The 18225-nt window shown below is 44.1% G+C and overlaps 1 protein-coding gene across 1 annotated transcript in view; it reads right to left on the bottom strand.

Annotated features, from left to right (window-relative positions):
- SVOPL (SVOP like) overlaps positions 1-16475 on the bottom strand; it is a 71789-nt gene extending 55314 nt beyond the window's left edge. The window contains 7 exon segments of the mRNA XM_008697425.2: positions 1467-1592; positions 4026-4089; positions 6701-6825; positions 8339-8410; positions 13180-13278; positions 16121-16212; positions 16394-16475. Of these exon segments, the coding sequence (XP_008695647.2) occupies positions 1467-1592; positions 4026-4089; positions 6701-6825; positions 8339-8410; positions 13180-13278; positions 16121-16212; positions 16394-16475 (660 nt within the window).
- Positions 16476-18225: the final 1750 nt, after the last annotated feature.

The following is an 18225-nucleotide window of genomic DNA, read 5'->3' as shown; positions in this document are numbered from 1 at the left end:
CTTTCACACCTTCATGACTGGACTGACCTATCGGCTCTGCCCAAATGCCCTTGAGCCACTCTCCGGCCCTCCCGATGCAGGCTCTCCGGCCCTCAAGGCCAAATTCAACAGCACCACCCCACTGGGACAAATCACTCTGTCCCCTGAGCACCCACAGAATGAAAGCTGTGCCAGCGCTTACCACATCCCGCTGGTACAATCACGTTTTGCATTCAGGTCTTTCTCACTGACCGGCTGGCACTCCTTGACGGCAAGAACTGAATCCTATGCGTGTTTTTAGCCTTGGAACCTAATGCGGAGCCTGGTATATGCTCCGTGTGAGTGTGATCGACCCACAGACAAGATCAAGATTCAAACTGATAATTTTAAAAAGCCATGCTAATGCATGTTGAACACTGTTCATGTTCCAGGCTCACGAAGAGAGTCTTAACGCGTCACCTTGTTCAATCCTCCCCGCGGGCCGAGCGGATACAACTTGCCCGCAGGGTGGGGCCAGGACAGTCCGTTTCCTTCTACACCAACCAAGGCAGGCAGGCTGCTCACGGGAGGCCCCGGGCCCACTAAGCCCCTGGGCCGTGGCACTTGCCGCTCTGTGTAGGATGTCAAGCAACAGTTCACTGCAGAGAAGACACCGACCAACGGGCTCGTCCGGAAAAAACATGGACAGGGCTCTGGGATCAGGATCGGGAGAAAGAACTGAAGGTAATGGAACTGTTTCATTCAAAGAAGGAAAGCTCTGATTGGGCTAGATTTCTGAACTCTTTGGAGGGATGTCATGCAGAAGATAGACCTTGGGATTTTCAGAGGGAAGTACGAAGACCGCAGGTAAATTCATAAGGAGGCACGGTCCCCCAGCTTCGGAAAGAACTCCCTAAGAACTAGGGCTGCCTGCGGGTGAACATACTGATGTCGTCTATAAAGTCTCGAGTCTGAAAGTGCCCAAAGCCGGGAGCATTCTGGCCGTGACAGGGTGTGTGCTTGTGGTTGGGGTACGAAATAAATGCCCTGCGAGGACCCTTGTGAAATCTGAAATTCCTTGATTCCACAGTGTTAGGTAAGACACACACACACACACACACACACACACACCACATCCCAGTTCCGCTGAGCTGCCAGCCCCGTCTTTGAACAATGAGCATAATTCTGCTAGAACCTAAGGAAGAGGGTGATTCTGTGGGTTAGAGGGAGAGCAGAAGGACAAACCAGCTGGTCTGAACTGGCCTGAGAATGTGTACCAGGCACCCGACTCCAAGCACTAAAGGTTAGAGAGGGGTCAGCCCAAATAGGGTGCAGCCGTCAGACGGAACTTCTAGCAATAAATGACCATAAGGCAGGCTAACGGAGCGGAGGGATGAAGCGGATTGAGACGGTCTTGAGTGAAGGAAAGAGGCTAACACTTGCAGGGCAAAAGGACCCCTGGGTCAGCTGGAGGGGAGGACCTGAGGGAGCCCGGTGAGCGTCCTCACCTTGAAGGCCAAGATGAGGATGATGCCGGGGATGGAGGCGATGCGGATAAGCCACCGCCACCCGATGGTGGGGATGACCACAGAGGCCAGGCCGATGATGAGCAGGGAGCCAGCCAGCCAGAAAACCTGGGGACAGAGCGGGAGGTTAAAATTCCTCCTATCCAGGTGCCCGGCTGCCTCTGTCGGTGGAGCGTGTGACTCTTGATCTTGGGGTTGTAAGTTCAAGCCCCATGCTGGGTATAGAAATTACTTGAAAATAAAATCTTTGCAATTCCTCCTATCAAGTGTGCTCAACCCTGCCTCTCTCGGAAGCATTTCGATATAAGAGGGTGAGGTGGAAGAGGGCCTTTAAGGAGCCCAGCTCTGGGTTCTACTCCCAGCACCACCTCCAGGACCTGGATGAATGGGGAACATCGCTTCTCTTCTCTGCGGCTCAGTTTGCTTGTCTATAAATGGCAGGCTCAGCTAGACAGGGGGGCAGTACTCTCACCAAAGTTTTAAAAATCAGAGGCATTGACATTTTCCCCCATTGAATAAATAATACATTTACTAGTTTGTAACTCAAAAGGCACACAGGAAAACACTGAAAATACTCTCTTCCTCTCCTACTTCCCTGCCATCCAGTTCTCTTTTAAGACGGAACCCCAATATTACCAATTTCTTGTGTCCTTCCAAAGCTATTCTAAGCATATACATGCTGATAAGGATATATCTCGTTCTCTTTTCTCACAAATGGTATCATAGTATATGTATTGCATTTTGTACTGAAGAGTGTATCTTGAAGATCATTTTATATCAACAAACAACATGGCAGCCCATTATGGCCAGGCCCCACGGGTTTGGGAACCAGAACTATTCCAAGTGTTAGCCTGAGCATTCTCACCCACTGGAAGATGGAGAGTAGATGACAATGCCATTCCGCCTCACAGGATGGAGAGACGACAATAGAACAAAAGACCCTTTGCAGGAGACTAATTAAGGGTTGACTAAGGGGTGACTATTTTATCACTAAAGAATTCAGTTACAAAAACCAAACGGCATTATTTCAGAAAGCGCTAAGGGCTATGAAAAAAGAGTAATGTCATGGGGAGTGATCAGGGATGCACTTTCTGAAGAGACAGCAAATTCAAAGACCAGCAGTAAGCCATTGTGAGGGACCAGATAGCAGGTGATGTGTCACTGACAAGAGTTTTAGTGGTGAAGTGGCCAAAAATTTCAAAACTGATAATTTAGCACAGATGTTAGACGTAAAAGTGACAGTGTTTCCCAATGGACACTGCAATTGGGGGCCCCTCAATAAGGGATGAATCAGCAGGACTTGGTGAAGGATTAAATGGGGGTGAGGGAAGGCACAGAAGGGGTCTGGGACGGCTCTTGAGTTTGTGGCCCAGATGACCGAGGGGACAATGTTTACTACTAGCTGAGAGTGGAAACGTGGAAATAAGACGTTTCAGGGGAAGATGAACAGATGAACTCCATCCATGTCATATTTGTGAAGCGATAGTCAAGTGACTCTCAAGTAGTCTATTGGCTACCGCATCTGAAACTCAAGGAGATGCTCTTGGTTGTAGATATTCGGGTTTACAGATCCAGGTAACTAAAACCGTTGGAACTAATTAGATGACCCAAGGAGAGGAGGAAAATAAGACTAGCAAGGAGAAGACACAACCAGGAAGCATGCCAAGGAATGCGTGGCACGTGGAAGAGAAAATGTCCACAGATGAGCTTAGGCAGGACCACGCCCAAGAAACACTGTTAAGGATAAAATCCAAATGCTACGTATGAACAGTGTGTGCGTCTATCTTCACAAAAATCAGAAGAAAACTGGGAGAAATGGAAGAGTTAGCAGGCAGTGTCTGTTGGGTTCTTTGTCATTTTTTGTTGCCTACATTGCGTATTAGAAAAATGTAAAATAAATCTTAAAATATTCTCCTACTGCTTTAATGCCAAATAGATGTTTCAGTGAGAAGAGCCTTCTCTTTCCTGGTCCCCTGATTTGGATAATGATGGCATCAGAGATGGTACAAGGACGCCTCGATTGATCAACATAGCTTCTAACACGAAACTTCTCCTCAGCGGCCAGTGGGGCCTGGGGCAGGCTTGGGAACATCGTAATCTCCTCACCTGGGTAAATGCCTCAGCTGGACAAGGCACCTAGGGCATGTCCCCACAGGCAGGAGCCAGTTATGGCCTTGCAGATACTAGTAACCCGGGAGGGGAGATGGGCTGCCCTAAAAAAGGTTAGGAACTGTGTCCCCCTACTGAAGACTCACAGGGAAGAGAAAGTCCATCCCACATGCATTCCTGGGCTTCCATCATTCCACGGACACCAGTCATTGGAATGTTTCCTGGAAGGGGCTACTATATTCTAAATGTGACTATTGGGTGACAAAAGTCCTGGCTGAGGGAACCTTGAAATGGGACCTCTGGCATCCAGCCTTCCCAGTGCTCTTTAGTTAACACCAAGAAATAGGCAGTGTGCTCATCCAACAATCAACCAGCCAAAAGCAAAACCGTGTGCATCATACCCTCTAGGATAGAATTCCTATTTTATCTTACCTGAGACAACGGGAGCATGTAGCCTCGATATTTTGTAGGCAAAAATTCAGTCTTTATGATTAGCCTTAAACAGGAAGGGAGGGGGAACAGAATAATTTCATTTTTATCAAAGCAAATAACTTAGAAAAAATCATAACTTTTCTTGTCACAGAGCTAAAGAATGAAAAACATAGACTTCATCATTGTGAAATACAGATATACCGCTCTCAGCCCCCAGTTCCTGCTAATCTTTGGGCTTTGACTCCAGTCTCTGACATAGAACACCTAGAATCCTTGGAATTCCCTCTCCGAAGGAGCATCATTTGTTCTAATGAGGTGGCTCTTGGTGAGCTCCTGGTTGGGGCCTGGTCTTAAAAGACCAAGCCATGATTAGAATCTTGGAACATCCAGCCCTGTCCCCCACCCCCTGGAGAGAGGAGAGGGGTTGGCAAATGAGTCGATGCCTACATGCCTCATGCCTCCATGGTGGGGCCTCCCTAAAGATCGCTAACGCACAAGGTTTGGCGAGCTTCCAGGCTGGCGAACACATCTATGTGCCGGGAGGGCGATGTGGCACAAACTCCACGGGACAGAAGCTCCTGCTCTCAGGACCCTTCCAGACCTTGTCCTGTGTCCATCTCTTCACCTGGCCATTCATCTGTCTCCTCTAAAATATCCTTTGTATTGCATCTGCAGTAGTAAGTAGACTCCTGGCCTGGGTTCTGGGAGCTGCTCTGGCAATTTATTGAGCCCTTGGAGGGATCTGTGGCAACTTCCAATTTGTAGCAAGTCAGACAGAAGGTGTGGATAACCTGGGGACCTCCTGCTTGTGATTGGTGTCTGAGGGGGGGTGAGAGCCTCGTGGGACTGAGCCCTAAACCTGCGGGGTCTAAGCAAACTCCATTTAGGGTCAGAATTGAACCAAACTGTAGAACACCCAGCTGGTGTTGGAGAATTGGCCGGTGTGTAAATAACCCACACACTTAGTGTCGGAAGTGAAGATTTGTCGGGGCGCCTGGGTGGCTCAGTCGCTCAGTCGGTTAAGCAACTGACTCTTGATTTTGGCTCAGGTCATGATCTCAGGGTCATGAGATCGAACCCCGCCTCGGGCTCCAAGTGGAGCCTGCTCCAGATTCTCCCTCTCCCTCTGCCCCTCCTCCCACCACCCCCTGCTTACGTGCACCTTCTCTCTCTTAAAAAAAAAAAAAAAAAAAAAAGATTTGTCAGAAGTACTGAGTGCAAGCGTGTAAAGGAAAACAGAAGTTTTTCCTAAATAATTACGTTTTGCTGCATAATTCTGAACAGCTAATATCCTCATAAGAGAACAATAAGAAACTTGCAACGGCTTTTTTGTTTACATGTTTCTTCCCAGAGTTATTTTCAACCTTCTACCATTTAAGAAATATTTTCTTCCCCCCAAAATTGGCAAAATGTTGTTGCCAACCCTGATTCCCTTTCTAAAACATACTTGGAAAATTAAAATACACCTAAAAGGAAGTAAATACTTGGCCACAGCAAATGGTGACAGTCAAAGCATAGGTTTCTAATTAATTTTGTGAATAGACAAATATAATCATACTCCCTTCAGTTTTCTAATTGCTCTTCCCTGTTGCAATTTTTAACCAGGGTTTGGGCTTTCTTAACGTATTTATTGGGCTGATTCCCGAGGGATGTTGTAAATGTCAAGCTAACTTCTACTCCTGTAGGGCTCTGAAGCTCAGAGCAGGGCTTAATTTATGCCCCAGAGAGGTACAGTCTTTCTGCAACACATTAAGGTAATAATTGGGTGCTCTGATATCCTCTAATACATTCTAAGGGTAACCCGCTCCAAGGCTCCCAGGAGAGAGTAGCCTGAGGCGCTCTGTGAATTTAGGGGAGGCTTCCGAGTTGCTGAATGGTTAACAGAACACCTCTCCAGGCACAAGAAGACACCGCGCACTTATCCCAGGGCAGAGAAGGGCAAGCAGCCACCGTCTCTCTCAGTAGTCTCCCCCCGCTTTGCAAATGCACTTAGACACAATATTTAGTCACAGGGCAATGGCATTTTAACATAGTTACTCCTTGGGTGCCTGGGTGGCTCAGTCTGTTAAGTGTCTGCCTTCAGCTCAGGTCATGATCTCAGGGTCCTGGGATCGGGTCCTGCCTTGGGCTCCGTGCTCAGCGAGGAGTCTGCTTCTCCCTCCGCCTCTGCTTCTGCCCCTTCTCCTGCTCATGCTTGCTCTCTGTCTCTCTCTCTCTCTCAAAAATAAATAAAATCTTAAATAAAAAATAAAATGGTTACTCTTCAGGGTTAAAGGTGCTTCTGATCAAACTAAACTCTTCCAACAAATTCTCAAGCAACAAACAGACTGCATTACCTACCTCACACGGCACTTTTGCTTAGTATTTAGTCTAATAAAATAAAGATCAGCCTTAGGGACAAAAAAATTTAAATGCATTCAGTCCAGTGCACTCTGCTAGCCTCATCATCAAACATTATTTTGATGAGTAAATAACTCCTAGAGGAATTAGCAGCCCTCACTTCAAGAAAAATTAAAAATAAATAAATAAATAAAAAGCTAAAAAATAATTAGCACAATGAAGTCTTATACATTTACAACGTGTGGATGCTATCGGCCCAGGAACCACAGCGTATGTGTAAGAATGTGGGGGTGTGCACATCTCTCTCTGAAGCGTCCTCTACGTGAAGTCTTTACCCTTGTGCGTGGCCCGACACGCCACAGCCCACCATTGTCCGCAGGAAGACAAACCAGATGTAGGACGGAGAGAAAGAGGTCAGCAAGGAGAAGTAGGCTCCCCACAGGAACGAGATGAGCAAAATCTGAAGCAACAAAAGGAGACTTGTTAATGGGACCTGCCTCAGTGGAAGAAATTAATGGAAGAAAATTAACTTCCGAAGGTGATTTTTAATTTCCTTCCAGATGTTTGTTTCTCTGAGGAGTTAATTCTACAGGGAGCTCACGGATCCCTCACGATCGTCAAATAACACCATCTATGCCATTGTATTGCCTGAAAGCCCAGACATTTCAAATTTAGACTGTTCCTCAAAACTGCCCGACTGCGTCCACCCTAACAGGTGACAGGAGCTGAAACTCGTAAATCTGGGAGCAAAAACCTGCCCTCGTGAGGAGCACAGGGAAGTATTGGAATGGGGACGAGGAGAAAATTTAAGGTATTTGCTTTTTCCGTAGTTATAAGAATAATAAAAATTCACAGTAGAGAATATGGAAGAAAAAGAGAAAAACAAAAATATTTAAATCTTGCTTGACTTCCCAACCCCCCCCCAAAAAGGGGAAACATATTTTTAATGGCTGCAAAAGATTCCAGTGGAAAGATGTACTGTAATGCAGGTAATATAATGCATAAACGCTTCCCCTGTGGTTGAATGCTGAGAGTGAGGTTACAGTTAGCTGTGACAATGTCCGTACAGAAATCTCTGTGGTTCTCTGATGATCTAATTGGGCTAGATTTCTGGAATGAAAATGATCGGACTAGAACAGGTATTCTCAAGGTTCTTGATTCATCCTACCAAACCGATGGTCAGAAAAACTATACCAATATGACGGGAAGGTGTCTGTGCCCTTGCAGCTTTCTCGAAAACAAGAAAAAATCCGTATGGATTTGATACCCAAAAAATCATACCTTCTAGTATTTTTCCTTTTGATTACTCCCACAATTGAATGTTTTTCAAGCTATGTTGACCAGTTTTATTTTTTTGTAAAATGTCTTCTTGTGCTTTTTACATTTTTTTTGAGCTACTTGTGTTTTCAGATTCATTTATGAATGTCTATGATATTTACTTCGTGCACTTCGAAACATACAGCAAATTCTGTAATTATTTTCCTTTGGGACTTGTCCCCCTGGGCTTATGCTTAAAGAGGCCTTCCCTACCAGAAATCAAACACGGAAAAAAGAGAGAGAGAGAGAGAGAGAGACCTAGGCTTCTAATCAGAAGACATAGATTCAGATCTTACTGTTTAACCCTAGCAGGTACATGGCCTCGAGCAAGTGGCTGAGTTTCAAAGCTATAACCAAAGTTAACTTGCGTGAAGCTGCTTATGTTTCTATGTGTCAACTTCTACATTCTAATATTTTCTAACTGTGCACACGCATCAGTTCCATTCCCGGATGACAGGGGCCAGGTATGAGGACAGGTACCCCAGGAAAAGATGAGAAAGCGAGAAGACAAGCCCGGAATTCTGGCATGTGGTGTCAGAGAAGGAATTTCCGCCCACTCTATCCGGGTTATTGACAAAAGAAATGTCTGCTACAGAGAAGCAGGGGTGACATCAGCACAAAAGAAAATTCCAAATCATTCTTCAAGGCCAACCTACCTTCCAGCGGCCATATCTGTCAGCCAGGAGGCCAAAGAGGATGCTGAATACCATGTAGCCAAAAAACACCATCTGGAGGTGGAGTGAGAAAAAAATTATCCTGTAGGCAGGCTTTCTAGAATATATTGATTTGCTGCATTTCCCATTCATTCATCTTCATGAAAAGTCGACTGGAAATGTGCAAGGGGTAGAAGGTGAAGAACAGGTTTTCACAAAGCTCTCCTGTCTCTGGTCACCATATTCAGGGCTTCAGAGGCTGATGCTTCCCATCAGCTCATGCCACACCTGGAGATGCTGCCCCCAGGTGGAAATGGATGGGAGGAACATGTGGTTGCTTTCCCTCTGATCCAAGATGATGGCCTTAGGGGCGCCTTCGGCTCAGGGAGTGATCCCGGCGTTATGGGATCGAGCCCCACATCAGGCTCTTCCGCTATGAGCCTGCTTCTTCCTCTCCCACTCCCCCTGCTTGTGTTCCCTCTCTTGCTGGCTGTCTCTATCTCTGTCGAATAAATAAATAAAATCTTTAAAAAAAAAAGATGATGGCCCTGGCCTCATTCTGTTCAGATGTATAATTGTGCATTTCCATTTTAAGAATTAAAAACAAGCTCTATTCATTCATGACCTGCCTTATTCCACACACAAGTTGAGGCTTCTAGAAGCAATTTTCATTTATGTTTTTATAGGTAAACATAAACTTTAAATAAAGACCAAAACCAATCACCCATACAGAACCACTCTTCAAAACTAATATACATCTCTTTCTTTTCCATACTCGTTCTCATGATGGCTTATCCTACACTGATAAAATTCAAGAAACTGGGTATGATACCAGCATTTTAACTCAGTCTGAGCTGTGATCTGATGTCTATGCCTTTAGGCGACTTATTTTTCTTCTTTCAAGCAGTTCCAAGCTTCACTTGCTTTCCTTTCTAGTAAGATCTCTGACTGATTGACTCTAGGGTAATCAAAGGAAAGGTGTTAGCTTGCATTTCTAAGACTTTTTCAATAAGAGAACTGTTTCTCTCTGCTGCCTGCTTTACTTTCTCTTTTTTCCCCCCTTCCTTACTCTTCATAAGGAAAACTCAAACGCATTTCTTCCACAGGGAACTATAAAAAAAAAAAAAAATCGTATCTGTTCTTGAACAACAAAGCCATGCTTTTTCTCTGCACTGTGCTTTCCAGGATAGAAGGGGAGGGGGAGAGAAGCCAATGCTTTCTAAATGCCAGTCTTGGGACAGACGCTGCCCTATCATGAAATCTAATCAGTCCTGAGAAAAACAGTGAAAATAAGGTCAATGTATACATTTTGAATAAACCTAAATTTATCGAATATTAAGGGCTCTTTTTATTCTAGAATCATTTTCTTTCTGATTGTTGATATGAATGTGCCCTCCTTTTTCTTTTTTTTTTGAAAGATGACGGCAGTCAGTGGCAAGATTTTTTACCTCTTTCTCGTCTTCTAACAGCCTTAATTATCAAATATACATATTTTTAATGTCAACCCTGTGTCAGCCGCTCAATTAAAAAAAAAATATCAGGGTGCCTGCATGGCTCAGTGGACTAAGGCGTCTGCCTTCAGCTCAGGTCATGATCCCAGGGTCCTGGGATCGAGTCCCGCATAAGGCTCCCTGCTCCATGGAGAGTCTGCTTCTCCCTCTGCCCCTCTACCCCAGGCCCCACTTGTCCTCTTTCTCTCAAGTGAATAAATAAAAATCTTAAAATAGAATTAAAAAATCATATCAGTTGGTGAATCTCAAAATTTGGGCACCTCTGAAATTAAGCAATTTCTATTATGGAATTATCAAACTCCCTCCAAGAAGGAAGAAGTAAACTAATTCTTTTTTTTTTCTTTTTGACCAGACTTGAAAAAAAGGAAGTAATCACAGACTGCCCAGGGCAGGGAGGAAAGTGGCTCTTTGGATTTAAAGTACTTTTGTTGATTGAGATGTTACATTGGGTTAATAGACTTAATTGCACCTGGATTAAGTTTAATTAAAGGATTAATGAAGGTGAAGCAAATAGTCAAATAAGATCAAATTTAAAATTTACTCTGTTCTTGCCCATAAGTGGCAGATTTTTTTTTTCTTTCTTGTTTTCTTCCCACTCAGTGTAAAGACAGGACTTTCCTAAGGCTGAGTTGTTTATTACCAAGTCTGTCTAGAACACAAACCTTGACCCAATGCCTGTGTGAACCCCAAAGCTTGTGAATGCTAACCCTCTTGGGGAAATCGCACAAAGGTGAAGACATAAACTTTCTCTCTCTCTCTCTCTCTCTCTCTCCCCCCCCCTTCCTTTGGAGGGTCTGCTTTTTCTGCAGGTACTTATTTTTAGCATAAAAATTACTCTTCTATTTCTGTTTTATGCACCACGTGAAGTTTTGTTTCTTCAGCACTAACTCTTAGTCACAAAATGTGACTGTAATTCATCCACAGTCCTCAAGGTTAACTGCTCGGGCCAGGTTGTCCTGAAGGTGGCAGGTGGCAGGTGGAGTTGGGGCTGAGGAATGGGGAGCCTGGGAGTTGGTCAAAATGTGGTCTCTTAGTTGAATCAGTCTGAGCCCCTCCTGTTGGCAAGGTCATTGAGGTCAGTGAGCCCAGGGCACAGTTGCCAAAGCCAGATGGGACTCACAGCCAGGATGAAGGACACTAAAGGACAGCAGCCAGCCAGGAATTCAGAGCAAGAAATGGGCACCCATGGGGTGACTTGAATTCCCTAGAGAAAAGTCTCCTGAGCCGTGAGCCACCTGACAAGGAAGTCATGTTACAGCTGACGTGAGGGAAACTTCTTAGATGACACCGAGAACAACACAACACAACCAATGAAATGTCAGTTGTAAATATAGAATGTGTACCATATAATACAGTTTCATGGCAGTGACAGATGCAAAATCCACAGCTGGATGGCCCAGCGTCCTCAGGGATAGAGACGTGCATAGCCACAAGCCAGCTGGGGTGTGGTGCAGTTATAATTACACGGAACGTTACAGCAGTCACTCCAAAGGACAGGATTGACAAGGAATGCCTTCCAGATGGCAACTGCATTTTATGTGGAGAAGAAAATGAAAAATGGCTGAGTCCCTTAATTACAAGCCCAGGCAAGGTCTTTAGCTATTTTTATTTATACCCCTTCCCTCTTTTAAAGGTGTTAGAACTTTTTAAAAAAGGAACAAGTGCGACAAAATTATTAAAGAATTTTAAAGAGAGAAATAGATGTCAGGCAAGAAGCAGATTTGTACATTTGCTGCTGGGATTGAGAACGACACCGGGCTCCACATTTCCTGGCCTCCGAGACACGGAGAGAAACACAGCTGGGCGGATAATACACGTCACCTGAGAGGAGAACTCAGATCGGTTCCTTAGGTGAGGAGGAGGTTCCTGGTTCCCGGTTCCCAAACAGATGAGAATTCCCAGGTCAGGTTTGGTTAAGGCAGTGAGTGAGAGGCGGGGACACTTCTTCCCCCCTGCCCATAACCCCCAGAAGGGTAGGGGGCTGGGGAAAACTTCCAGCATTCTCCACGGCCAGTTTCAGACCACAACTCTCAGTCTCCTATAAAGCCTCACCGTCTTTCAAGGCCTCCGCCAACTGACTCTGCATCCTATACCCATCGGCACCTGTCTCCCGACACTCCCCTCTCCGTCCGTGAGGGGATTGGCACCTGTCTCATCGTAATTTCTCTACGTAGTCCTGCCTTCATGAACACCAGCTTCAATACCCAAGCCAATCAATTCTCCACTCCTCACCTCGTCTTTCTTTCATCTCCTTGGCTGATGTGACCTCTTAAATACTTCCAGAACACACTCCCTCCCCTCTATGCGCTCTGCCACTTTACCACGGCTAATGTATCTACCTTCCAACCTTATCTCCTCGGGGTGCTTGGAAAGCTGACCATGTCCCTCCTTAAAGCCCCTTAATGGCTCCCTGTCATCCACTGTGTAGCCTCCAACACTTTTCGGCATGAAGAGCCTCTTCTAAGATTTAAAAAAAAGATTTACCTGAGCTCCGCATGATAGGAAGTGTATTTGAATATCCATTTAATGAGAAATACATAATAACTATGAAGTCAATGATGTGTTTAGGTGAAATTGATCTTTGTTAGGTAAAAGAGTAATTTGGAAGAACTGTCATATAGACCCGTGTCAACTATATTTTACTTGGAGGGCTTGCACATGTTGACTGAAGTTGGGGTACAGGGGCCTATAGTGATCTCCAGAATGGAGTCCATACACAGACTCCAAGATGTGTCTGATCTCCACCTCTCTGCAGCCTTGTCTCCCATTGTTCCCTCTTCCTGACTTTCTATTCAAGCAACATGGAGCTGCTTGTACTCCTGACAACAGACACACGTGCACACATGGGCTGCTGGCAATTCATGGGTACTTAATAAATACCTTTTGAAAGAATGCTGTAGAGTATCCTTAATTCCACTCTGTAGCAAAACTTGATGTGCCATTCATAAGGCTATTCATAACGCTCTTTGGGAAACGTTGAATGCATGCCACAATATTATTCTTGCGAGCATGATTTGGTGATTGCGTAAGTTGCTATGGTCCAAATAATTTGCAGTCTGACTCAAACCATAACTAATCCATGACTTAAGGGCTACTCTCTCTGATTTGCATTTGTCTCTTCTAGCCTCTTGCTAGGGGCTAGAAAATAAGCAGTTTAAGGTTGTGCTCCTTACAGGAAATGGTAGTTTGGGCCTGCAACTCCATGAGCTTTGGAAGCCAACACACCAGACAGTGAGGTAGACTTTGGCTCTTAGCCCTGTGGGATGGGGGATGGGGAGCAGAAGCCCTGGCTTTACAGCTGGTTCATTCAAAGCACCCGAAGCTGGCACTCACCGTGGTCACTAATGCCACCTGCCAATTCTCCAGCTGCCATTCACAGCGAATGACAGGAGACACGACTGCTATTAACATGATCTCCATGGCCTCGACAACCTTAAAGAAGGAGGGAAAACACCGAGTCTTAGTGCTGGTTTCTCATCAATTCTTCCCACGTGTGCCTGTCCGTCATCCTTCTAATTCTAACCTCCTCCTTCCCCTCCCCCATGGAGGGAGCACCTATAGTGAGCACTACTCAACACTGCTAAGTTGGGTAAAGACCATAGTAGCACGTTGGCTTTCGTGGATGTAATGTTTACGGTTCGAATGACTTGAGAGGACTCCCACAGACTTATGACCTATATTTATTTGCAATGTTGCTGATCCACGCACTTGCGCTATAGCCCGATGAGGGTGTCGTGTGTGTGTGTGTGTGTATGCAGGGGAATCACTTAGGTAGTGGGTGACCCACATCAACCTGGCTCTGTTGTTTCATACTCATCATTGTGAAGGTCTCAGGACCTTGCAAATGGATTTGTGAAAGAGTCTCTGATCTCAAGAAGTTGAGCTGGAAGGCAAGCTTCATGAAAGCTAGGGGAGAGTAAAGCAGCAAGTACAGAACAATGAGTTCACCAGCAGGGAAGAAGGTCTATTGGCAAACCTAGTGTAAGTTGTGCTAGTAAATATTTCTTCCAATAGGAAGTTTGAATATCATCCTCTGTCCGTATCTTGCAATCCATTGTAGGGTAAGTTTATCTCCCAGGGAAAGGAAGAAGTAGATGCTAGAAAAGAATTGATATTTGTGTGGATTATGTATTATAGTACTATCTGCGTATTTATAACTTGAAGGTCTGGGATGAAAAAAGTATAGCGGTGTTAGCTACTATAGGGGAATCGGAAAGATATCGTAAAGGTTTGTCTCTTTTTGGAAAGTACTTTAGTCATGTTTAGAGTTCAGATAGTTAGTATGTTTTAGCCCAAATAGTATAGTGAATAAGAGACGGCATGACAACCTCAGAAGGATATTTGATTTATTAAACATATCTCTCTCAGTAATATAAAGCAGTTGGATCAATATTAATCCGGACTCTACTCCTCCAAGCTGTCTTAAGAGCAAATAAGCCAACAAGGGATAAGACTCTGCCCCACTCTGATATAACAGCCTTAGGGGAGAGGGACCCAGAGAAGCAGCACGGTATATGAAGATCTTAGAAGACCTCAGAGAACACCAGGGTTCAGGATGCCTGGTCACAGACTGAGGCCGTGTTGCTGCTGTGATGTTATTACATATACCCTGGTCACGTGGGGCCCTGAAACCCAGCTATTGCTCCTACTGCCTCTGACCAAGAACCTTAAGAGACCATGGCCAGGAGGAGCCATGCCCATCACTGTTAACACACTTATTCTGATGAGAAGATCCATCCAATGCAGCTCATCCTAAAACCAGGGAAGGGATTTGGTTACCACACCTAATTAAACAGTGTGTGTGTGTGTGTGTGTGTCCGTGTGTGTGTGTGTGTGTGTGTGCGCGCGCAGGGGGGAGGAAGCCTGGTAAATAGCGCTTTCTACCTGATGGGTTGGGAAGAACTGAAGCAGCTTATAAAACACTTAAAGAAGACCAGAAGCTATTTCACAGCAAAATCTAGTGTAAATGTGCAATAGACATACAATCTCCATGAACATGGATCTGGATATGGACATCATATCACCTATACAGAGGTGATACCTATCCTTTGGGAAGAGGGTACAATAGCACCATCTTTCTAATACAAATAATAACAATAAAGATACACTCCCTTTGTATAGGTGATTTGATTGATTTGGGAAGGTAAAAGAAATTCTACATTTTCTTTTCACTTGCCAGAGGGCTATAATGGAAGAAAAGACAGGGCTCCCAACAGATTTGAAGGTAAAAGATGCAAAGAGTTTAACAGTGTGTAAGCTAAGGGGACCATGTAACAGAACCATACTGGAAACCAAATATGTAAAACAGAAGTGGAGATGTTCTGGTTGAAAGTAGAGGAAAGTTATGATAAAACCCTCCCCAGTCACACCCACTTGCACCTTGAAACATGGAATCTTAACATTTTGGAGCCTCGATGAGACATTATAGATGAAGAAATGTTCTAAATTGTATTGTTGGTTAATATAAAAGTAGGGCCAGAACATGCCTTGCCTTTCTCTCTGTTCCTGGACTGCCTCCTGAGAGCATAAGGCTTTGGAGCCCTGCATCAGAACTTGCCAAGTGCTCCCTCCAGCTCACATCACTCTGTTTCTTATACCATTTAGCTGAGGGCGAGGGTCAGGGCTCTCTACTATTTACTCACTAGTGTCCTCTTAGCTATCTTTATGTCCCACCTTAAACCATTGTCGTGTTGACCATTTCTCTCAGCTTATCACTATCATATTCCTAACATATTCTTACTGCACCTACGACAAAAGGAAGAAGCAGTAGTGGTCTCTTGGGACAGTCCCACTATTGGTCAAAGCCCTGGGGCTGAGCTGTCACTCTTCTTTTCTCAAAATAGCTGATGGTAAATAGCAAAACTTCATCAGTGCCTCCTAAAGATACTGGAAATCTGTAATGACAACAGGTGTCTTGTATGACTCTTATACACAAAATATTTGAGGACCATGTGTATAATTTTACTTAGAGTGATAATGGTTTTCTCCTCTCTTCCCAGAGAAGGAAGAGATATAAACCATTTTTTAAATGAATATTGAATTCCCAGAACATAAAAACACAGATATTTATTTGCTCATAACCAAACACCTGCCAAAGGTAGATGAAAATTACTTTTGAATTAACCCCCTCACAGGGTTCCTGCTCCCTTTCACTCCCCTCCCTGAATGGACATCCCAGAGATGGAGGTCAGTGGAAGAAATGTGGAAGAACATTTCTAAGCATCCAATAATGAATTTGCTTTAGAGATTCAAATGATCTCCAAGGAGCACTCACCCCAGTGCTGCCCATGATCAGAAACAGGGCAATATGGAAACGTCCAAATCCGATAGTCTCCACGGCATCTTCCACGGTGAATGTCTTTGACTCTAACAAGGAAGGGCAGAGTGAGAGGAATAGCCTCTGTGGGAAGGGAATGTATGTGGATGATAGCTCATTAATAATGAGGAGGAAGGTGTTGGGAAACCAATTCATTATTATAAAAATCAGTAAATACGTGGGGAAATTAAGCCGCAGCTTGAGGGTCCAAAACTTCCATGATCATCTTACCTTTTGGCTGTGTCTCTGGGGTCTCCAGGCTCAGTTTCCGGAGGCTAATGATGGTGACCGGCTCTGTCTGCTTGGTCTCCATCTTCTAAATGGCCCCAGTTCCCCACACGGTTTCCCTGATGGAAGCGGGAGAGGGAAGAAGAAAAATATTTAATAGAGTGCACATTTTCCTTTGATCTTCACAGCAAATCTGTGAGCTCGGTATTCTAATTCATCACCATCTTACATATAAGGAACCTGAGACATGGAGCGGTCAAATGGCCAAATGAGATGATGGGGCCCCAGTGGCTAGTAATCAACCCTGAGTCGGGCCAGGTGAGATCTGGCCAATTTGGCCAATAGCATCCTCTAACTGGGAGTGAAGATGGCCTTTGCTACAGAGAAATAATCGCAGCAGCTGGCATTTTACATTGCTGTAGGTCTTGTGGTTTATAATGTGCTTTCTATGTAACATTTTCATTTCATTCTGACAGAAACCCAGGAGCACTTCTTTTTTTGGCTCCCTCCCCCTTCATGTATTTAGCTCAAAGAAGGATTCTTAACTCTTGAAGTCAAAAGAAAAATAAAACAAAGAAAGCTGAGTATGAATTTAGTGAAGTTTTTCCCAAATGACTTGAAGACATGGTCATTTAACTCTACATCCCTGGTGGGATAAATAGAAATCATAGCCTGTTCTCAGTAACTAGATTGTTAGTATCAACATTGGTATCATTATTTTGATACTAGTACATATTGTAGGATAAAGTGAGTAGTAATTACATTGATATGATTAAGAATCAAGCTTTTGGGTGTAAAAGAAAAAAGATACAAAAATCAGAGAAGTTATATAAAAATCTTATAATCCTAACTTTGAATTGGAAATATCACTATGAATTCACTATGTATTTCATACACACATATCCTAATATTATCCACTGGATGAGTCTGGAAAAAATGACTAATGAGCCCTCCTAGAGCCCAGGTTGTTTTCTTTCCTATTTCCCATTAAAAGAAACACCGGTGCCTTAGATAAATGGCTAATTCTGGATCTGGGACAGGAAATGTGTAAATGGAGCCTGGAACGTCTTGTCATACCAGAAGCAAGGAAGATATCAAACACTCCTGGGGTTGTGACAAAAGATTACAAGATTCAACTTGAAAAGGCTCCCATCGGCCAAAGATGGGACCATTTAAGCATCGAGAAGAATAATGACGGCAAAGAACTGAAACACATCAAAGATATCAAAATCCATTGTTCATAGCAACACTGAAATGAAAATCTCACTGATCATCTTTGGAGAATACTAAGAAATCAATTCATTATTCTGAAAACTAGTGAATATCTTGTCTTTCTCGTACAAATTCTTTGTACTTCAGGGTAACCAAATAGTTGGTGAAAGACAATTGTTTTTTAATTTCTTCTAATACATGCAGGAAAAAAAGGATGAATGGGATTAAATTACCATGACTTTGCAACTCGATGAAATAATGGATCTAGGCGATGATTACCAATGGCTGATAAACTACAAGATGAAAGGCTGATGAAGAAATGGGTAAGAGATGGATAAGACTGATAACACCTGCAGCCATCAACAAATCTTAATACCACCAAAAGAGAGACAATCAGCTATCACGTGGTCCTGAGGAGCGGTACTAAGACAGGAGTATACGTTACCTGCGATGTATTCTCTTAAGAAGGAGTTCAAGCAGAGTCTGGTCCTCTAGCTCTCCCAATTTACACAGGAATGAAGAAGAAACTCATTAAACCGTACCATGTGGCTGCAATAAGAAAAAAAGTCCAGAATGTGAGAAGTCGTATAAGATAAACGACCCAACTTCTTCAATGAATAAAT

The sequence above is a fragment of the Ursus maritimus genome, unplaced genomic scaffold (genome assembly GCF_017311325.1).
Source record: "Ursus maritimus isolate PB19 unplaced genomic scaffold, ASM1731132v1 scaffold_3, whole genome shotgun sequence".
Taxonomy (NCBI): domain Eukaryota; kingdom Metazoa; phylum Chordata; class Mammalia; order Carnivora; family Ursidae; genus Ursus; species Ursus maritimus.
This window is presented reverse-complemented; position numbering and strand designations above follow the sequence as displayed.